This window comes from Hordeum vulgare, chromosome 2H (assembly GCF_904849725.1).
Source record: "Hordeum vulgare subsp. vulgare chromosome 2H, MorexV3_pseudomolecules_assembly, whole genome shotgun sequence".
Classification (NCBI taxonomy): Eukaryota; Viridiplantae; Streptophyta; class Magnoliopsida; order Poales; family Poaceae; genus Hordeum; species Hordeum vulgare.
The window spans coordinates 60,669,374-60,692,938 of NC_058519.1; the positions used below are offsets into that span (position 1 = coordinate 60,669,374).

The 23,565-nt window shown below is 42.3% G+C and overlaps 1 protein-coding gene across 2 annotated transcripts; it reads right to left on the bottom strand.

Annotated features, from left to right (window-relative positions):
* Positions 1-9,714: 9,714 nt before the first annotated feature.
* LOC123424975 (protein HUA2-LIKE 3-like) lies at positions 9,715-23,325 on the bottom strand. 2 transcript variants are annotated; one of them, XR_006621764.1, is made up of 13 exons: positions 23,195-23,325; positions 20,678-20,754; positions 16,206-18,377; positions 14,758-15,223; positions 14,035-14,143; positions 13,847-13,959; positions 13,572-13,753; positions 12,270-12,720; positions 11,526-12,183; positions 11,181-11,342; positions 10,295-10,387; positions 10,140-10,191; positions 9,715-10,045 (listed from the first exon to the last, which is right to left on the bottom strand). XR_006621764.1 is itself a non-coding variant. In XM_045108654.1 (12 exons), the coding sequence occupies exons 1-11, from the start codon at positions 23,315-23,317 to the stop codon at positions 10,341-10,343; spliced, it is 4,560 nt and encodes a 1,519-aa protein (XP_044964589.1). In that variant the 5' UTR covers positions 23,318-23,325; the 3' UTR covers positions 9,715-10,045; positions 10,295-10,340. The 2 variants fall into 2 exon arrangements, 1 of the variants encoding a protein (XP_044964589.1); XM_045108654.1 differs by lacking the exon at positions 10,140-10,191.
* Positions 23,326-23,565: the final 240 nt, after the last annotated feature.

Consider the following 23,565-nt stretch of genomic DNA (forward strand, 5'->3'; position numbering starts at 1 on the left):
TGAGATGTAGGGCTTTTACCTCCACCGTAGAGGGGCCTGAACTCATACAACCTCGACGTAGCTAAGGCTCTGCCCATCCTTTCGTACCCTACACATCTACTGTCAGACTTATACCCACGACAGGCACTGAGTTAATAGGTTAGTTCCAAAAATGATATAAAATAGCATGTAAATGCATATAAAACATCCCAAATTGATAATATAATATCATGGAATAATCAAAAATTATAGATACGTTGGAGACGTATCAGCTACCTACTGCTACAGTGGCGACAGCAGCGGCTTCTACCGACGACTACGACGGCGACCAAACGCGGGACACGACACACGAAGAGGGGGGATGCTCACCGAGGGAATCGGAGAGGAGACCGGGGTGAGGAGGAGGAAGGATATGGCGCTGCTGCAGGGGCTCGGGTGCTTCGGGAACTCGCAGGAGACGAGGTCGAGACCGTCGCTGTGGACGCGCTCCGGCCTCACCAGCGACGCGAATGGAACTCCGGCATCTCCAAGGGCGTCGCGTACACCCTTGCCCGAGTGGGAGGCGTTGGCGTTGACGAGGATGACGGCGACGATGGTGGAGCGCCTCCTGCTCTCTCTCTCTGAATCTCACCTCTCTCTCTCTCTCTGATCTATCTACAGAGAAGAACAGGGTAGGGGAAAGTGGCGGCGGCGAGGAGGAAGGAAGTGTAACCTTAGGAGGAGGAAGGCACTGCTGACGAGGTTAAATAGGGCCCCTCGACGTCCGTGAACTTCACGGCGTCAATGATGGACGAGCCTTCTCACGCGCCCTCGCGTCCCTCTGTCTGACGGAAAGAAGAAAAAGGAATGGCGTGAGGAGGAGGAAGAAAGGAAAGGATATGGGCTTCTGCACGCCACGGAAGCAATGGGCCAAAGCCCATTCAACTACCTGATCCTCTCTTTAAAACAAAACAGGGTTCTCTCTTACAATTAATTCAATTCAGACTTTGGAAAATAAGAGAAAAGTTAAAAACAGAATAAAAGAAGAAAAGGAAAATAATTATAAGTCTCTAAAATGCTGCTCCTATTTATAAAAATAGAGGAGGCATTTTAGATCAAAGTAAATTAATTGTTTTGTTATAAATCAGCCCCTGTTTTAAATATAAAAAAATAAAAATAATTTCCAATCAGTGAGGTTTGTCATCCACAATTATTTGAAAGTATTTCCAAAGAAGAGGAACATTTTTAAAACCCCAAAACAACAACATAATTATGACTCAAAGAAATATAATAAGAGAGGGGTTTTGGGCTATGGTGGAACTTAATGTTTGAGGTCGTTGTTGCACCCACACCACACTCCACAATACCACACAAGCCACATGAAATCACCACACCAAAGTAGACAAGAAAAGGCTAACACAAACATAATGATATGATGCATGAGATGCACATGAAATGACAACACATGAAATGATAAGCACCTCATCACTCCCATAACATAAGTTCAATAGGGTTCCACAATTGTAAAGGGGTACAGATAAGGAAAGAAAGCATCTGGGTTGTGACAGGATCGTACTATGACCTGGATGACTAATGGCGAGAAGATGTCTGGCTCTTGGGTTGAGTTCATGAAGCTTCTGCATGTCCGTGACGAGGGGCTGCATAAACCTGTTGGTTTGCACCCTCATGCCAACCCCGGTGCTATCCCCAAGGAGAAGTTGATGCTCTACTATCTCAGGAAGAATGTGCTCAACTCCTTCTTGGATGTCATGCATAGGATCTTCCGCAACACTCTGTTCCCTCGGGTTGGCAACAAAGACCAAGTACATTCTTATTTGGTGGACATGCTCCTTATGTGTGAGCAGGGACGGACGAAGGATTCTGGCCCACTCGATGTGTCTAATGTGATGCTTTCCGAGCTTCGGATGGCAATATACAACCGTAAGGTTCCCATCTATGGGCCTTACCTGTACTACTCCATCAAGTCAAAGTGGTATGAGTCTTTTCCTCGCGTGCCCTTCCCTGCTGCCACTGGGTGTATCAGCCATGAGCCCATCAAGTTGTGCCAGAAAAACAAGTGGGCCAACACCTCCACTTCACGTGTTGCTGAACGCATGGAGACTGAGGAGGAGGCTGCTACTGCTGAGGATGAGGGCAGCCCTGCCACACATACCCGTTCTTCTGCTGAGCCATCTTGGGCCAAGAAGCTGAAGGACCAGATGAGGGCCTTATTTTGCATGCAGGCGAAGGGGCAGTATCTGACTCATGTGGCCCAGAAGGAGAGCCGTCAGAGGGATAAGCGTATCATGAGGAAGCTTGACATGCACTTCTCGAGTGGATCTGAGGAGGTCATCACTCCATAGGCTGATTGGATGCAGGCGAGAGACTTCCAGTGGGCTGAGTCTGATTAGGAGGAGCGTGATGAGGAAGCTGAGGAGGAGACTGATCCGGAGGCTACGGAGGAGTCTGATGAGGAGTCCGATGGCTGAGCTACCGTCTGTGACGTACGCGTCCTCTCTGCCTTTTTGGTGTCCTGATGCCAAAGGGGGAGAGAGTGTAGGGATTTGCTTTGGTTTTCGTATTTTCTGAGTCTTCCTTTGCTGAACTTGGTTGGTTTTATCTTGTCGGATAATTTATCATGTGTGTGAAGACTCTTAGTCATATGGTGTGAGACATATGCTATCCCTATACTATCTGTATTATCTCTGTGTATGCTTAGCCTGTGAGTTCATTTATCTTGTGCCCTTATCTTTATGCTCACATGTTATACCTTGCTTCCTTACTCATCGTTGTATCAAGACATTTCAAGGAGTATCCGTCTATGATTTCTAGGGGAGTGCTTTTCCTTGGATTGTGTGCCTTGCTGTTGATAGCACTACTTTAAACATGCACACATCCAGGGGGGCAGTCTCTAATTCATATACTTTGGGTTTGCATATGTCTTCATTATATTATGTTTTGTGCAAATCCGGTGTTGTCATCAATTCACCAAAAGGGGGGAGATTGTTAGGGCATATTTCGTCCTAAGTGATTTTGGTGATTGATGACAATACATGTGCGGACTAATCGTGTGCATTGAGCATTTCAGATAATACATGGCAAGGCACAAGACGATTCGTCGCCCCTTGGTGGTTTTGAAGCACGGTGTATTCTATGGTTCTCTTTTGTGGTTTTGAGTTGTACGAAAGCCGTACTATTAAGAGGGGTCCGCGTCGGAAAGGTTTGGGTGGAATCAACACACACACGCACACTTTTTCTTTCCACCACCTTTTCCTTGCAGCAATGGAGCTCCCGCATGTTCTCTCCCTGTCTCTGCAAAAAGGTCCAGCGGTAGTACCGCTCCGGATGGGCAGTAGTACCGCTTCGGGACGGTAGTACCTCTCTCTCTCTCTAAGCGGTTATACCTCGCCGGACTTTTTGCAAATAATTTTCCAACGGTGGTAGGCCTGGTAGTAGTGTTTTTACTACTGTTTCTATGTGCCTACCAAGCGGTAGTACCGCTCCAGGCCTAGTGGTAGTACCGCTTCCTACCAAGCGGTAGTATCGCTACGGCAGCGGTAGTACCGCTACCCCCAAGCGGTAGTACCGTGCGGCGGGTGCTGTAAGTGGGGGTACCGGTTGGATCTGTTCCCTCACTATATAAAGGGTTCTTTCACTCCAAGAACCCTACCTTTGACCTTCCAAGACTCCATTGTTGCTCCTAAGCTCATTTGTGCCTGATCTCTCTCCCTAGCCAATCAAACTTGTTGATTTCCTAGGGATTGGTTGAGAAGGCCAAGATCTACACTTCCACCAAGAGATATTTGATTCCCCCCACTAATCCCTTGCGGATCTTGTTACTCTTGGGTGTTTGAGCACCCTAGACGGTTGAGGTCACCTCGGAGCCATATCCATTGTGGTGAAGCTCCATGGTCTTGTTGGGAGCCTCTGAACATTGTGTGTAGATAGCCCCAACCTTGTTTGTAAAGGTCTGGTCGCCACCTTCAAGGGCACCAATAGTGGAATCACGACACCTCGCATAGTGTGAGGGTGTGAGGAGAATACGGTGGCCCTAGTGGCTTATTGGGGAGCATTGTGCCTCCACACCGCTCCAACGAAGACGTACTTCCTATCACAGGAATTTCGGCAACACATCCTCGTCTTCATCGGTTCCACTTGCGGTTATATCTTACCTTTACTTTATGTATATTATTGTTGTTGTGTATTTCTTGCTTGCACTGGTTATCATGGTAGTTAGCATCATATAGGTTGCTCGCCTAGTAGTTAATTTAGAGAACCTTTGTGTTGCTTTCTCTAACTTGTTAAGAAGTGCTAAAAATTGGTAGTTGCCTATTCACCCCCCCCCCCCTCTAGTCAACCATATCGATCCTTTCACCTCCATTAACAATATGGTGTTCCTATAACTCAAGAACGAAGAAAATGAAACAGAAAGAGTAAATCTTCAAGCTTCAAAGTCTTCAACACATTTTCTTTGGGACACACCGAATTCCTCATATTAAAAGTCTTCATGAGGAATAGCAATTTCTTCGTTATCAAAGTCTTCAAGGATTGACCAAAGTCTTCACCCGAGGACATACATTTTTAGGGGTCGATATTCTTCAAATAGTTCAGACTCCTCGGTGACTTATAGGGCCTGTGTACACTCACAAACATATTAGTCTCTTAACCTATAAGTCATCAATTCACCAAAATCACTAAGGGGCACTAGATGCACTTACAGTTACCACAGAAACAGTTGAAGAATTTGTATTGATAGAAGCATTTGAAGTTTCGGGTGAAGAATTAGCAGTTTCACGTTCGATGCATTTCACACAAGGTGGAATGAATTATTCCTGAGCGGTACTGATCTGTTAAGCAAGCAAAGAATCATTTTCAACTTGAAGATCATCATGAGACATTCTTAGCTTCTCAAGATCTTGCTTTCTTTGAAGGAATTCATAGGAAAGCTTCTCATGATCAGCCAAGAGTGTGCCATAACGTTCTTGAAGACTATCAAATCTAGACTGAAGATTTTGAACATCTTCAGTGAGGATTTGAGTCCGATTCATTTCATCACTCAGCAGGTCATCGGTTTTGTCTAGCAGTTTCTGAAGCTTTTCAATAGCAGTTTGTTGCTTAGTGGCAATATTAGCAAGTTTATAGTAACTGGGTTTTTGATAATCATCAGGTTCACTGTCACTAGAGTCAGAAGAGGAAGTGTGACTTGGTACCTTTGAACCTTTTGCCATGAAGCAATAGGTGGGAGCAAAGTCATCATCATAGTATTCAGTGTTGTTGATGTTGTCATTTTCTTTGGGGTCGAAGATAGACTTGTTGACGAGTGTGGTAGCAAGGGCTAAGCTTGCCACACCAGACTCTGACTCCTCTTCAGAACCTTCCTCTTCATCACATTCCTCGGATTCTTCTTCAGAATCCATTTCCTTGTCAATAAGTGCCCGAGCCTTTCTGAAATTGGTCTTCTTGTGCGATGAGGACTTTGAAGATGATGACCTTGAAGACTTCTTATTTTTCTTTGAGTCATCGGAACTGTCATCCTTGTACTTCTTCTTCTTTGATTCCTTCACACAGCGAGGACAATCAGGAATCTAGTGACCAGATTTCTTGCATTTATGGCAGGTTCTCTTCTTGTAGTCCTCAGATGAAAATTCTGATTTCCTCATATCTGTTCTTGAAGACTTTCCAACCTGGCCACACCTTGAGAACTTTTGGAATTTTCTCACGAGCATAGCAAGTTCCTGACCAAGTTCTTCAGGATCACCAAGACTGCAATCAGAGTCTTCTTCTTTAGATGAGGAAATAGCCTTTGCCTTCAGCACGCTAGGTCTTGTATAGCTTGGTCCATAAAGATCTATCTTCTATTCTTGTTGGAATTCATGAGTATTGAGTCTCTCAAGGATATCAGCAAGATCAAGTAGCTTGTAATCTCTTCGTTCTTGAATCATCAAGACTAGTGTATCGAATGAAGGATCAAGAGATCGTAGCAGTTTCTTCACAGCTTCATGGTCAGTGATGTCTCTAGCCCCAAGAGCATGAAGCTCATTGGAGATATCAGTGAAGTGATCAAAGGTGTCTTGACAGTTTTCATTATCAAGTCTCTTGAAGCGATTTAAGAGATTGCGAAGAACATCAAAACGAGAGTCACATTGTGTGGACACTCCTTCGTTGACTTTGGATAGCCTATCCCACATAAGCTTCGTAGAACCCAAAGCACTCACTCTGCCATACTGACCATTGCTCAGATGGCCACATATGATATTCTTGACTTGAGAGTCAAGTTGCTTGAATCTCTTCACATCAGCGGCAGTGATAGTTGAAGTGACAGAGGGGACATCATTTTTCACAATGTACCAGAGATCGTTCTCAATTGCTTCAAGGTGCATGCGCATCTTGTTCTTCGAGAAGGGGAAATTCTTTCCTTCAAAGGTAGGACACCCTGAAGTAACTTTGATTATAACTGTGGTCGACATAACTAAAACTCCAGGTGGTTAAACCAAAATAACACAAAACAAGGGAGTACCTTGCTCTGGTACCAATTGAAAGTGCATTATATCGACTAGAGGGGGTGAATAGGCGATTTTTACAAATACATCACTAAGGAAATTCCTAGTGAGTAAAGTCCTCGGTCATGAACCGAGTGCAACGGAATAAGTACTCAAACAGATGTGCAAACGCGGCTATAGCTTAGTCCTCAAAGTGAGGCGAGACATTCAGGTTGCACAGATTGAATGATCAGGATAAGCAGGTGATGAATAACTTAAGTGAAGAATTTGAGGTGAGGATTTCAAAGAAAGTCTCGAGTCAAATTCTTCAAACAGTACACATCAAACTCATCAACATGCAAATGAGGAAATGAATGAGTTGAAGAAATAGAACCCGTACCTCGATGAAGACAGTGGTTTGATGACCCAGTTCCAATTGTTGTGGCAGTCGTACATCTAGTTTGGAGCGGCTTGGTATTCAAACCAAAGGACACACAGTCCCTACTGTATTCTCCTTGAGCTAAGGACACACAGTCCTCGCCCAACACTCGTGGTAAGTCTTCAGGGCAGACTTCCAAACCCTCACAAATTCGGTCACCCGGAGATCCATAGTTGACTGCTGGATGCTCTAGACCATTGACGCCTAACCGTCTGGAGGATGCACGGTCCTCAAAGGTAACAAGCATCGGTTCCACACGGGAACAATATTTTCAGTGATGCTCAACCACTTGGGTTTTGGTTTTGGTTTGGGTGTTTGGGGTTTTTCCTCACTTGATGATTTTAGCTTAAAGTCCTCGAGGATTGGGTTGCTCTAAATGACAAGTGTTAGTTTCTCTCGGAGCAGCCAACCAACTAGTGGTTGTAGGGGATGGCTATTTATAGCCGGGGAGCATCCCGACATGATTTGACATTAATGCCCCCAATGATATGACCGTTGAGTGGATAAGATTGGGGACAGGTGGCAACGCGGCGCGGCAATGGTCGGATCTTTCAACTGTGAAAGTCCTCATGTCTCTCATGTTCCTCACTTATAGGTAGTCCGCACTGGCGAAATCCTAACTCCTCAATTAGTGCAATTTCTTTAGCGACAAGAAGAACTTCGTCTTTGTCACTAAAGACTTTTACTAATCTATGAGAAATTTTCAAAGGCTTCACTCTGAGGATTTGGTATTTTTGCCTTTGAGTTGAGCATCATGAGGAAATCTTTCCTTAGTATTGCATTGACCCCCTTTAACAGTACGGTGTTCCTACGACTCAAGAAAGAAGAAAATGAAACAAAAAGAGTAAATCTTCAAGCTTCAAAGTCTTCAGAGTATTTTCTTCGGGACACACCGAATTCCTCATATTCAAAGTCTTCATGAGGAATAGCAATTTCTTCGCTATCAAATTCTTCAAGGAGTGACCAAAGTCTTCACCTGAAGACATACATTTTTAGGGGTCGATATTCAAGTCTTCAAGGAATGACCAAAGTCTTCACCCGAAGACATACATTTTTAGGGGTCGATATTCTTCGAATAACTAAACTCCTCGGTGACTTATAGGGCCTGTGTACACTCACAAACATATTAGTCTCTTAACCTATAAGTCTTCAATTCACTAAAATCACTAAGGGGCACTAGATGCACTTACAAAAACAGGCCCCTCCCGCCGGCAAGTGTCAGGATCCACTGTGCACCATGGCCCTAAGGCCATTGGAAACGAGGTGAACCAGCACCGACGGCAGGCAGAGGAACCCTAGGCTTTTCTTAGGGGAGGAGGCAGCTACGTGAAAGGTTATGGACGAAAAAAGGTAAAGAAAGATGTTGAATATTGTTGAAACCATCACGAGGTAATGGGAAAGCATAAGATGTTGAACATTATATCAATCTGATGACAATCATGCTAGGAAGTCACCATAGTTGGATAAAGATAGTAGAGCATGTTGGTCGTCAAGAGAGGAAAGTGCAACAAAATGACAGTATTTAGCATGACAATGTCTCAAGCCACATCCATGCATCACTAGACAAGTACATTGATGTAGTATGAGCTTTTTTTTTGTTCCATAGCAATGTCTGGGTACCTTAATAATAACAATAACCAATATGTAACCCCGCAATTAAAAGCATAAAAAAACATGCAACAATAGAAAACTTAGTGAGCTTGTGCAACAAAAATCATAGATGATACCAACAAGATCGGACTATTTAACACAGCAAAAAGAAAGTTCATTGATGCAAATCAAAGATGTATACCCACAACGACAAAAATGCAACAATAATCAAGAAACAAAAAGTGCAACAAAAATTCAAGCATGACGGTAACAAGTAAATTACATATGCAACAACTATGAATCACCATGTGTTCCAACTTCATTGGCACAAAATAAACCCTAAAACTGATCGGGGTAAAAAAAATGCTCATACATAATATCAAGGGTGCCATGTACTCCTAAGATCAAAGTAAATGGGTCAACCATTCCCTAACAGCATAAAGATCTCAGCTGAGCCATCACATAACCATATCAGTTGTCGAAGAGAGGCTTGGGGCCAGGAAAGGAAGGCAAATATTTCAGATGGTGTTTTCGTGTGACTGTGTGAGCGCGCATACGTTGATAAGTCAGAGGTCCTACATCGTTATACCCTAATACTCTTGTGTGTCAAGGCTTCTACAATGGTGGAATCTTTTCCAAGGCGTTGGTCCAACTGGACATTAGCATGACAACTTCATGACCACCACTCATGCCGAAGACTTTGTTTCTTTGTCTCTGTAAGAGTTCAGTTGTGGTATTCTTGTTTTTTAAGATGTATTTACCGTTGTTAGTTTTAGATATAATAAATCCAGGGCCTTATTCAGGAAAAAAATGCTCCTGTATGTGCATCATCCAGTAAAAATTGTACCGTTCTCCTACAAGAAGTTTTGGACTGAACTTTGTATGTCAAAACCGCCTGCAGCACCATTCTACAAACCTACACGTTAGAGAATATTTAACATAATTGATAATGTGTTACACCCTCCGTAAAGAAATATAAGAGCATTTATACTAAAGTAGTGTTCTAAACACTTATATTTCTTTACAAAGGGAGTACTTTGGAAATCCAAAGAGGTGCGGATTTACTTGAAAATGTTGTTCTCTAATGGTTTATCATCCTCGGGTGCAAGTTGTAAACTATTCCTCTGGGATGTTTTCACAACAGTGTTATACCAGTTGGAAACCACATGTTTACAGTCAATTCTGGAAATAGAAGTGATACCATGCAGCCAACACCCGCAAAAAAGAACATTCGAGATTGTGGCCATATACAATGTCAGACAGTTTCAGTAAGGCGCTTGAAATGACAGTTGGATTACAAAGGGATATTTGAATGGAAAATCAATAGTGAAGAATTTCTCAACAACACAGTAGACTGTAAGGCTAACTAGATTGTTACAGAACAGCTCTACGCACCATTGAAGTCCCTTCCGTTTCTGCATTTGCAAAAGAATGGTGACATACATTTGTACAACCAGGGCCTCTTCCATCTCTTCGTTTGCAAAGAGATTTCATGCTAAGCCCGTCCGTGAATGGAGACGCTGAAGATCCCCTTCACGGCTCACCAAAGACAAAAGGAAAGAAGACTAAAATCTATAACCTGGAAAAAAATTGCAATATAATGTGTCAGACAAGCAGTGTCCCCAAGCAACTAAACAGTGGTTTCGTCAGAAGAAGAGGATTCAAAGATGTACCACTAAAATAGTCAGAAATTATCCCTCTTCCGGTAACCATTATAGTGTTAATCTGCCATGATAACAGCTTGAGCATGAAACCGGGAAGGTGCATGAAACAGATGCAGTGGGGGCTGCTATCATTTCATTCTTATTATAAAAAGTGTGAGGAGTACCGAATACGAGGCTCAGCATGGTCGAGACACAAAGCTTCTGCTCCCATCATCTATGGAATCTATCATTATTGTGTCTTCCGTGCCTCCTCCAACCTGATTTTGCAATGAATATTAACACATCTGTCTTGCAATGTTGCTACAACTAAAATAATAGTATAACACATGGCAAAACAGTCTTCTCTCATGTTTTGAGGCGCAAAAATATTCACTTTTGACAAGACAGGATCTGAACAACATGGAGGTGCCCAAAGCACTGCTGGAACAAACGAGGAAGTATCCAGTGGAAAACCATACTATGGTGAAAATGAAGTGTCATGTTCTAGAAAAATGCAAGAGTTCAGGTTTCAATCATATTTGTTGTAGGGGTTTGCAAAAAACAAATTCAGCAGTATGCAAAAAAACAAATTCAGCAAGATTTCGAGAGCCTACTGTTTTCTACTATTATATTTTCTATACCTCCTAAATGATTGAGTTTGAACATGAAATTTTACGTTTTTATATACTGACCTCCACCACTATGGCATAGTGCGGTTTCTTTTTTTAACTTTTGGGCATGATACTTATGCAGTTTTCACTAGTTTCAACCATACGTTGGTTTCCACCAGATATTTTCTCAAAGCAAACAGATATAACTCTTAAGAGGCCGCTTGTCGTATCCGTCTGAATTTCATATTTCCGGATGTGAAAAGAGGTACAAATATCCTCATATACCAAATGTTCGGTAATTAGTACTGCATCTTTAAAATTAGTAACCTTCCCATGGCATATAAGCTACTAATACGTTTTTTCCTAAAGCAAGCCCCCCCCCCCAAAAAAAAAAAAAAAAAAACTGTAGCAGCTCCTTCTGCTTGTTCTTTTAAGAGCAAAGCACAACATGAAAGCATACCTCCGTCATGGGACATCGGAGGTTCCATTGAATGTCTGGTGCCAGGAGGATACTTGGATCTCCTAGGCGGCATCGACCAGTCGGCGCATGGACCAGGTGGACCGTCTGATGGTCGCCCATGGTGGGAGGATGAAGCTTCAAAATTGTCAGGATACGGAGGGTCTGAACAATTGTAAAGATACTTCAGTCAATAAATGGATACTTATTGGAACCAACTTGCTCAATACGAAGCCTAATACTTATTATAAATCTCAATGGATCTGATATTCAAAAGAGAAGACAAATATGCACGCATGCAGTTAGATGCAAAACTTCAAAATGCTGATAGCTAAACAAGAAATATACCTGGTCCAAAATGTGGAGGAAACCTTCCTCTATCCATAGATTCATGGTGCATTTGTCCTCTGTCATTGAAGTGATGCCCTCTATCATCATAGTGATATGCTCCATCGTCAAAGTGATGTCCTCCGGCATCAAAATGATGCCCTCCGTCATCAAAGCGTCGCCCTCTATCGTCAAAGTGATGCCATCTATCATCAAAGTGATGTCTCCTATCGTATGGAGGGTGTCCTCTGTCATGTCCATTGTACTGATATCCCTCAGGATAGGGAGGATTACAATTCCAAGGTTGTTGTGTTCTTTGTTGGTGTTCAGGTGGCATATACGGGAATTGATTCGGACCTGGTGGATGCGGTGGTGGTGGCTGCAAATGGTATGCATTATTCGGAGGTGGTGGTGGTGGTGGTGGTGGTGGTGGATGGTGATAGTTATTTCCATGGTGCGGTACTGGGGGCCCAGAAAAATTTCCATGGGGCCCAGGAGGATGGAAAGGTGCGACAGGTGGTGGAGGCGGTGGTGGAGGCAGCGGTGGCGGCGGATGCATCTGATTTGGATGCCCTGCACATCCAGAAGTATAGGGTGGAGGAGGCTGGAATGGAACCACACAAGGATCCATGTTGCCTCGATTATTTGCAATAGGATGAGAGTGCTGATCTTGAACATTCTGCAAAGAATCATTAAGGACTCATTAGATTCACAATAATTAAAAAATCATAGTGGTCATATTATAAAAACAACAGAACTACATACTCTTAAAGTATCTGGCTTGACTCGATCAGGTGCCGCACTCAATGCTCCTTGAACCTGTGAACCTTGAATGACAGGACAATTAGGACGTGGTAGAGGTGGTGGAGATGATGGCAATGGGGGAGGAGTTGGAGGTTTGTCATCAGGTAGCGGAGGGACAGAATCAACGTTCTGATTAGTAATTGTATGCCTCGCAACAGTTAGATCTGGTCGGCGTGCAGAGCTAGCTTCCGCTTCAGATGATGGGGCTACATCTTCCATCTCAAGATCACCATTCACTTCTTCAAAGACAAGTCGATGCTTCGCCCCGTCCAATTGAGAAGCCTCCCCTTGCTCAGCACCAGTAGATTCATGTTCAGGAGTAACAGCTTCAAAGCTCCTATCCTCAGAGGAGCTTCCTTCCTCATCAAGCAGCTTCACGCAGATCATATTTGGAAGATGGAAACCAGTATTGCTGCGAAGAATAATCTAATCAAGTAATTATACGAGGATAACACTACAACATATTCTTTATTATAAAGACAATATAGCAGAGCTCAGCTTGCACATCTGCACTTGTCACCCATATGGTGTTAAAATACCTAAGAAAATCCTAATTATGACCGAAGTAAATATTTTTGTATGTTATGAGTCTTGTAAACACCTTATAATTCCATACTACAGCTGTATACTACTAGCATTTGGCATTCAGAAAGACAATCAAAGCCCCGTTTTAAACTAAATATGCTTGAGGATTTATATATCTTGCACCAGATTTTGTGGAACGAATTTCCACGTTTCCATTTATTTTCCAGAATGTGCTCTGCAAAGTACTAGTGTCATCTCCCCACCATCCCAAACTATCTGAACTTTCTAGACGTATCATTGTATTCTTGCAGGTTAGCTAAAGTTCAAATATGACCAGCAGGCAGCAGCCAGACGGAACATCCATCCGTACTTTTCACAACAATGTTGAGAGTTGGACCCTTTGCTGGTACCAGGGTTGTATAGGTAGGACACAGCGACGAGCTGCTTTCAACCATCCACCACTATCTGATCCAAACGACAAAAATTACAAGGACTCGCACTTGATAGAAAATGCTGGTTTGCTATATAAACATCATGAAATCCTGCACTGGGGAAAGATGATATTTTCCTTTCTGGAGAATACAGGAAAATAAATGAGAAGCATCTCCAATATCACACACGCTAGTGACATAGAACTGTGCAATAATAGCAACGATTAACCAAGAACATAAACAAGCCTCAACTGAACACTCACGGAACCATAGATAAGTTTCTTATAAAGCAAAAGAAGAGGTATACCTTCCATACTCATCTACAAGCATTCCTTCGTTATCCCGTAAGGGGTCGTTCAGAGCTCTCTCTGTCCCCGAACGTCGACGAGAGGTCCCAAATGATGCTTCATTAAGAGCTTCAAGCTCCTTAATATGATGGCGAATGATGTATTCTGAAAGGGTTTTCCTCTCAAGCCAGAGTTTCAAAACCTAATCATCGAGGCACACAAGCATGTGAAGAAAGGTAAAACGGCACTACATTATTATCTCCCCTAATTAGGACCCTGAAAATAAAAAACTTGCCTTAAGACATTGTCTTCGATTCTCCCATGCAGAATTTCCAGGGGGTGCAGAAGCATATAGTATTCGTGGAAGGACTGCTTGGATAAGAGAAGGATAGGCATCGCCAACTCCACCTAGAAGATGTATGACAATCTTGAAAAGGTGTGCCCAAAAAATGCTGAGAGAACATGAGAAAACTCTGAGAGTACCTTTCTGATTGCGACAGCACTGGATTATTGAATCAACAAGGAAGAACAGGTCCACCCTTTTATACAGATTCGACTCTTTTTCCAGGCGTTCGATGATGACATCCATTACCTAGTTTCTCAAACCAAAACAAAGATGCATCGATAAGGGGGGTTCAGCCGCATTGATTGGCCCAATGGCCATAAAAACTGTATAATCTTTTACATACACACCTGAAGGCTACAAGTGTTGTTCTGTACTCTCAATTTTAGAATTTAGTCATACAATGGTGATAGGAAAAGCATATTCTTTACCAATTTCTAACTTATGTCATGTGCATATCATTTTGTGCCACATTAGAGGGATGTAATAAGGAAATGGCTGCCCACTCCAATGGTTTGTTTCTCAGAATAGAAGCAAAATCTACATTCATCTGCGTGGAAAGCTAATGACCAGAAGATACATCTATATTCCTCATTGCAGAAAGCTAAGAACAAAAAGATACACCCATGTTTCTCATGGCAGAAAGCTAACAATAAGAAGATACTACAATCAGGCCAAGTAATCAATCAAAAGATGGAAGACCCATATAGACCAAAGAAAAGCTACCAACTCCACAACTACAATCTCAAGCAAGTTCAATATCGTTAGCAACAATAAAAACAGTGGAAGCGGGCAACACAAAGGTCCAACATAAATATGCTTGCAAATGAGAAGTGCAAACTGAAGAGTATGAGTGATCTAACCTCCCCAGCAATGCCATGCTTAGCACAATCCAGAGCAAGACGTGTTGCACGGGCTATAGATTCTTTCGTTCTTGTTAATGTACCTAGGAAATTTTCAAAGGCCCTCCGTGCTGACCTGCCTTCATCATGACCTGCTGGTTTGTTCAAGCTCTTCTGTTGTATGTTATCAGAAAGAATCTTACCACTAGTCTGTAGAGTATGAATCCTATCTGATGCAGACCTTATTATATTATGTGAAGGTGAACACCGGCCACCTGATCCTTCCTTAACTGAAGGTATATTCACCGAAGGTTCAGAAATAACATTGGAATCTAAAAAACTGTCTATGAAAGAAGTTGGTTGAGAGAATTTCTGAGCATGTGCAGCAGCAATAAGCCCTTTCATATGCATTGGGTCTGGAGATAAACCAATATCCTTCATGTTAATTTTGTGGTCGGGTTCTCTCAGTGCCGTTGCTAAAGAATGCCTACAAGATGAACCAATGAAACTGATGTGAAGCTTATCCAAGTGATCGACATAAGACTTCAATAGATATAAATAAGAAATAACAGAAAATGATTTATTTGATCCTTCGTACAATAGTCCCATATATCACTGTTTCAGAAGCCACCTGGACTAAATAAAGACTTTTCACATCAGCAAGAATAGCTTCTTAGCATGTTCCCTAGAAATTTTAAACTGCGTGCAGAAGAATGAATTATACACACATTATAAAAAGTCACCTAGACTAAAGAAAGATGTTTTATATCAGCAAAGAGTAGCTTCCGTAGCATATTCCATGCAAATTTTAAACTGCGTGCGGAAGAATGAATTACACACATAAATTATATTACTTATTCAGATGAATATGTTCATTTGAGATAAGATACGAAGACTGAACCAATAATCCATAATATCACCCACAGATGCCAAATATTAGAAGAGGCCAAATCTGGTAGTGTTCCAACATTTGGGTAGTAACTAAACGCCCCCTACACAGACTTTTGTGTATTATTCTAACCCAATGAAGCAGCTCCAACTTATACTTCTATACTACTGGATACCGTTGGAACATATACTCCCTCCAGTCACAAACAAGTGACATTTTGGAAACCGACAGTCTTCAAACATATATTTGACCCTTAATTTCGATTGCTATATGCTTATAGGATCTAGTAAAATTATGATCTTTGATTGCACATATCAAACAGCATTTCTTCATTTTTGCATTATGACATATTTATTAGTGCACAATAATTGAGTGATTCTTTAAAGTGAATAATAGCAGACTACATGAAAAGGCCTATGCTGGAACACATAATTTTCCAGACAGGAACAATGGTTGAAATGGAAAACACAAGATACCCAAGATTGCTAGAATTAGTTAATTAAGATGAAGATGTGCCATATACCTACCTAAGCGGAAAATAGTGCATATGTATCTAAAAAATAAAAATAGAAAGGCTTACGCTTCAAATTTTTGGGCGCCTGCAACATACTGGCTGCACGTAACTTTAGTAACCAACGAAGAGGCACTTGTCCTGTCACCCACACTGACTGTTGGTTCAGCCAAAACTGTCTTATTCTGTGGCTCGGAATTTGAATCTTGATTAGCATCTGATACAGCAGTCTTTGCTTGGCTAAGTGGATAAGCAGATCCATCAATATATTTGCTAAAATCTCGACCAGAGTTACCAATTGGATCCAGGAGCTCATTTATACTTACTTTCCCCACAGGCAACTGATCAAGCTTAGATACAAATGCAGGCTCTTTCGACTCCAAGGAACAGGTTGGAGAATTTCCACAGATATCATCATCAGCATTGGTATGAACTATGTCTTTTGGAAGATCATGATTGCCACCATTTGTCAATTCCAATGAAATAGAAGACAGGGAGTTGAATGCTTGCGACATATACTTTACGCCAGTTGGGGTATCTAAGGAAAGTACAGTTGAACAAATTTTTGGACCTTTAATTGTTGCAGATCTTGGACTTTTGACAAATGCATCTGGAGAGTTATTAAAAGGAGGGCTTCCTTTCGACGTTGTGCAAGGCATCAGGATACACTCCTTTGACTTATTCACTTCAGGTGGATTACTAGTAGTTTCAGCTGCATTAGCAGACATAGCCTCTAAGGCACGGTGGAGACGTTTAGATGGAGGTAAAGCAGCTTCTCCATCTAACGACAAAACCTTTGATTGATACTCTTTGTCCTTGCAAGCAGTCTGAACTTCTCCTGATGCAGACAGGTCTACTTTGGGTGAAGGATCTATGCCAGGAAGCACCTCCTCAGCTAAATGATCATCTCCCGATGCCAGCAATGGGTCTACATTGGGTGAAGGATTCATGCCAGGAAGCACCTCCTCAGCTGAATGATCATTTTCCAAAGCCAGTGATGGGTCAACTTTGGGTGAAGGATTTATGCCAGAGGGTACCTCCTCAGCTGGATGTTCATTTCCCGATGCCAGCAATGGGTCTATTTTGGGTGAAGGATCTATGCCAGAGGGTACCTCGTCAGCTGGATGATCCTTTACCGCTACTGAAGACAGGTCATGTTTATAACATTCAACAACAGGTATAGCCAACTCAATTTTGTTACCAGAAATATCAAGCTCATCAACCAAGGAGTCCTCCAGTTGGGGTCTTCCCATTCGAACTCGTGCCCTTTTCACTAATGGCAAGTGGTCATCTCCATCTGACTTATTGACTTCATTCGCTGAATTTGGAGAATCTGGTAGGTTTCCACTTGAATTAGGCTGCAATTCTTCATCCATATTTGGTACCACACTGCTGATAGAATTATTAACATCATTTGTGCCCGGGCTTCGCTTTCTTTTAAAAGTAACTGTTGTGCTCGTGGAAAGATCTTGTGTCCCATCCAGATTATCTTCTTTACCCATGACAGTTTGGCATACTTCAACATTAGGAGTACTTTCTATATTTCCAGCATTACTCGAATTGTTCTCATAATTACCATTCAGAGAAGCTCCGTGTTGACTTAAGGTGCCTCGACTAGAATTGAACAGCATAACATCCTTCGTAGCTGGAAGGAAATCCGATTTAGGTTTGTCATCACCTATACATTTATGACGAGAAGAACCTTCCTGCCTATGATTAGTAGTCATATCAACAGGAAGCAGATTGACACCATTCGACCCACAAGAATCTCGAGTCCTATGATCAGCACCTAATGAACTTCTTGGCCTCCGTGGGGAAGTAAGATCACGGTGACTGCATGAACCTAGTTGCAGAGCATTATTTCTCCTCTTCTTTGAAAATGAACTAGCAGGCTCATCAGGCGCAGAGTTCACAACACAGTGTTCGCTCTCCAATGCAGCAACATTAGACCCAGGGGTACTGGCCATGCTGTGATCCATGGAAGAGGCAGGATTACCCTCGAGCTTGTTGTCATTGGCCAAATCAGAACCTTCTTCAGGACCTCCAGTGTCCAAACTGCTGCTATTGTTGGCAGGGGCCAAACCACTCATATTATTGTCCTCGTTCTTCATAGAATCAAAGACTTCTACTATTTCCTTAACTGCTCGGACAAAATCCGCTCCTTTCCCATGTCGTTTAAGAAGTAGAGATTTCTTTTTCTCTTCAGTGAACGCCTCAAGATCAGCATAATTGCAGAAAGCACTACAATATTAAAAACAGATGTCAGAGCGAACATTTAAACATTTGGAATCGAGAATATTAGATTGAGAGTAAAATGTGCAAACATGATAGCCATCATGGCACAAATGCTGTGAGTTACAAACGTCTCAGGCTGAGACCGTTCCTTACCAACAATTTGTACCATTATGTAATTATCAATTTTTAAGATGATGATAGAGGGGTCTTTGGCCTACTGTTGGGAGCAAAGGTGTTTGTTGCAATCAACCTAACTTAAATCCCTAGCACCAGAAAGATGCGCTGCATTTAACAGGAGTACACATGTTTGTGCTTCAAGTAAGGGTGTGTTCCCACTTTCTGTGTGTGTGTGTGTGTGGGGGGGGGGGGGGGGGGGGGGGGGGGATATAATATATCATAGCATGCGTACAAGATGTGCATGCATGTGGGCGCATATAAGTGTTGTGATAGTATGATTATTAGATTTCCATGCTTGTGTGCACCTTGTAGTACTGCTACCTACACTTCTCTGAATCAAAGGAGCCCTTACAGTGCTTCCGTGCTACTGCTACCTACACAAAGAAACGCAACCAAAAGGCCATGAAAAAATGGCAAAAATCACAAATGATAATTTTGTGGCATGGTACATGCATCTTGTAACAATCTTTGAATTGTTTTCATGACTTCTTGATGATGGTTCCATGTGTGTGCGGGTTGTGTGTGTGCACCTTGTACTCTACAGAAGAGATTTTTAGGGTTCCTTTGATTCAAAGAAATTCTCCATGGGGTTTTCTGAAGATTTGAATCCTCAGGAAATTTTCCTACATGGCCTGTTTGATTCGTAGGGTTAGAATCCTTGGGAAAATTTCGTAAGGATTGCTTTGCACTTTTGGAGGAAAATCTCCATCCACTCCAACCTCTTTGTACAATAAACACTCTTTGATTTCATAGGAATTTCAAAACGTAGGAATAGGAAAAATAAGGGATTGGAGTGGTATGTCCTCTTCAATTCTATAAGGTTATGGTGGAGCAAGTGTGCACATGACTTGTTTCTATGCAAAAAATTAACTAAATAGAGAACAACCATGTTCCTAATGCCAGATTTATTTCCAAGAGAAGATTTTACACCATTCCAATTCCATGGCAATGATTAAAACACAACATAAATGGGAACTATTATGCTGGCCCTGATTTATCAACATCAGAAGTTAGCATTCCAATCCTTTTGTGTTGCCCCAAAAGCAACATAATTTTGATTACGTGTGTGTATTACCTTTCATCCTATGAGAGAAACCATGACAGCATCAATACATCCCAAAATAGGAAAATTTGACTAAACTTAACCAGCATTACATCCACTATCTGTCAAGTTCTTCACTGCACTGTGCATATATCAACGTATAACTGTTTATCATTTGGGACACCCTTTATGATAGAAAGTTATCATTAGTCTCTCTTAGAAGTTCCTGTATTCTTACTATTTCGACTAAAACTGTGCATCTACTAAAAATGATAGTGATTAAGTACTTCAGAGGTATCACCCCCTTGATTTTACTGAATTGCAATTTACTGATTCTAACTTGCCCCTCGCCTCATCAAGTTTTTCAGGCTCCTCATATAAGTTACTAAGATTGTGTTATAACTGAAGAGAGGCTTCATTAAGATAGCACAAACAGGTACAGGATTAAAACTTACAACAACTAAACTTGAGAGCTGCAAGGAAAATAATAGGACCCATCCCAGGAACTCCTAAAAATCTATGCTAAAAAGAACCACAAAGTGTATGATAGTACAAAGTCCTTATCATAAATAGGTTCCCTAGATTTAAAATAGTATGTCAACAGCATATTGCTGAAGCAAAAAATAATATGTTTATAGTACTCCATAACAGGCTTTTGATTAGGTAAAAACATACAGTCCACGAGCAGACACCTTGAATGAACCAAAAAACCCAAACCCCATCATTCGGTCATCATGACAGGAACCATCTACTGGCATTTACACAAATAACAGAATCATGTAGAAACAACGCATGGCCTGCATGTAATAGAAAAAAGCCAGCACAGGCATACTCCATGTGTACATTGTCACAAAAGAAAATATGATGAATTATTGGAGTAAAATTATATATCATGTCTCTTCATATCTCATGCAGCAAGTAGTAACTAGTAACAGGAGGACAAAGAGATAAACTATTGTAAAAATAATCGACAACTAACCTGAGAAGCTATTTCATAGTTTGGCACAAGCAAATGGTGCATATAGTAGAAATATGCATCAATCAATAAGATTCATAAGGACAATCTTAAATACAAAGTAAAACTTACATCTCTTTAGTTCCATAAAAGTAGACCAGCAACTTCTTTTTAGTTGGAGGAAGCCCCCATTTCTGCGGCTCGCTAATCTGTAACAGTATGGATATCCGTAAATCAAGTGCTCCTTATGATTCCTGTGATCTTTCAGTTCCAATCCAAACAAACAACAGTGCCCCAAAACACAGCTTTTCAAACCAAACAAGCCAGACCTAGGAATGGAACAGATGCAAATGGAAACTAGAATTCTTAAGCAATAAGCAACTAATCAGTTTCAGCCTAGAAATACTAACTTAAGGAATGTTCTCAAAATCCTAGCAATGATAGCAAAGGAATATTTCCTGAAAAAAGTGTAGAGAGGAGAGGAACTACTCTCTTAGAAATAGTGAAAAGCAACTGCACGATTGTGAAACTTCCTCACAACAAGACACCATAACAAAAGCTTAAAATGGGCACGTGCCATCAAGCCATGTTAACAGAAAGGTCGGCTAAGATAAAACAAAACCCGTACAGAACTGTTTTGGAGACTAGGTCATCATAACATGAACACTTGAGAAAAGACTTAATATGGGAAAATGCTTAATAGCTAAAGCACAGAAGAAGACAAGGAGTTATCTGTCAAGTACGCAAATGAGCATCTGAAAGCAAAACTAAACTACTGTTTTGGAGAACCAAGTCATCATTAAATTGAACGCTTGAGAGGAAGGCGGAATATGGGGAAATGCTAAATAGCTAAAGTGCAGGAGAAAACCAGGAGTTATCTGTCAAGTACGGGAAATGACATCTGAAAGCAAAAGGGAAGTGGGTAAACATTAGGGTTAGCAAAGGGCCATAAGGACTCTTCTACATATTAACCCTTCAAAATTTCAAATGGTAAGTAAAAACAAGAAAACTAAAGAAGGAAGAAACAGAAAAAACGACAAGTCGCCACTAAAAGAAATTCATATTACAACAAAGATGTCAGTGCCAACATGCACAAACCGCAAAAGAAAATACATACATGAGTGTTTAATTCAATAGAGATCATGGCATATTATCACAGATCATGCTAAACTTCTCACAAGCTGATGAATTTTGTTTACCCCTAAACCATAACAAAGGTGCATGTCATGCCAAATCCATTACCCAACCTCATTCGCTAATCCAAGGAAGCCTAATTTGATGGCCCATACTTCGCTCAATACAGAACCCACGTTGGACAGGCCCACATATGCATATGCACCCCTCTAACCCTCTTACAGTTCCTTCAAGTAAGAGGGTTAACCTGGAGGTGACATACTTGGACAAAACAAGTACATTATAGATTATACGCTCAACAACTCATTGTATAGACTTCTAGTGTGGGACTATCTGGATTTCACAGCTCCACATAGGCTGCCTATGGCATTAAAACCCAAATTACCAAGGAGCTAAATCAGGATATGCGAAACTTCAACACAGATAACGAGAGCCGTGGAAGGTTGTGGCACATTCATACGTGAAGAGGGTCTAAGGATCTCCCAGTTTTCTTTATACTATATTATCATGGTCAGGACTGAGAACATGAACAATTGATGCCAAGCCTTCATGGACGTATATAAAAATTACATCCAGCTGCTGAGGGGCCAATTTAACGAGATAAACCAGTCAGGAAGTATCGGAGCTAATGACATAAATTCCCAAATAGCGAAGAACCATTTGAAACATCATACAGTTACTCTGGCACACCTAAAAACTAACAGCATCAGTTCGCTGCACCTATTCCAGCCGCAGAAACATCATAACAAGTGGACCTAACAACAGGTTATCATTTACTACATACAACTTAATCCCACAAAAAGCATTCTCCTTCACCAGCCAGGTTACCACCATCTTCCACCCAGCTACCAAAACAGTTGGATAATCGCATTAATAGACTATAGTGATCCTATCATAAAGGTAGTACACTTACACGTGATCTCGCAAAATAAACCTTATGAGAGTGAAGCGCTAAGATTTGTCCCAAGAGAACTACTTATCCACCTCACCATCATGTACCGAAACTAAAACTAAAACCAACCAAGCTCACCTGCCTGACTCCGAAACAGATCGAAACTCCACGAAGCCTCAACCTGCCAGATGGGTGAGATCTGAAGTAGAACAACATTCACTATACCTCACTAGTATCAAGACTTGAGAAATGCATGAACCCGCAGTATCAGATCGTAGTTTGGTGCTTCGATTTAGCAGGAACCTTGAGCAAAGATCAAAAGAATTCGCCTAGAGCTAACCACCGACTACCTCCATGGTATCAGAACCCTAAACATGCCAGGCCTCGCCAGGATCGCCACTATTATAGCCGCCGAAACAGAACGGGTCACGAAATCGGCGTTAGGAGCTACCTATAAACCTCGTTTGTTACTGCGGGTCAAGGCGGTACAGTAAAAGAAACTACTACCTAACCGAACCCTAAGCAAGCTCCCCTACCCGGAGCATGATTCGTGGAACCCTAGGTCAGGCAGACGGCCAGAGGAGCCCCAGATCAGAGAGAAGAAGCGACGGGGCGCAACTCACCATGGCCGGCCACGCCGGGTAGCCCTTGAGCTTGGCGAGCACGAGGTCGCCGACCTTCCACTGGGCCGCGGCGGCGGCGGCGGCGGCCGCGGAGGAGGTGCGCTTCTTCCGGGTCGGCGCCATCGCCGACGCCGCTCCCCCGCCCGCCCAGAACCGGAGGCCAGAGGGCGCGTCCGCTGCGGCTAGCGGGCCAGGGGGCGGCGCTGCCGCCGGGTGCTGCGGCGCGCGGCGGGCGGTCGTATGGGCTCGGTGGCGGCGGTGGCGGCGGCGGCGGGGAGGGGGAGGGGGCCAGGAGGCATGGAGCGCCGGAGTGGGGGGGATGGGGGAGGCGGCTTGGGCTCGGAGATTTTTCTCTTTTTTATTAATTTGTG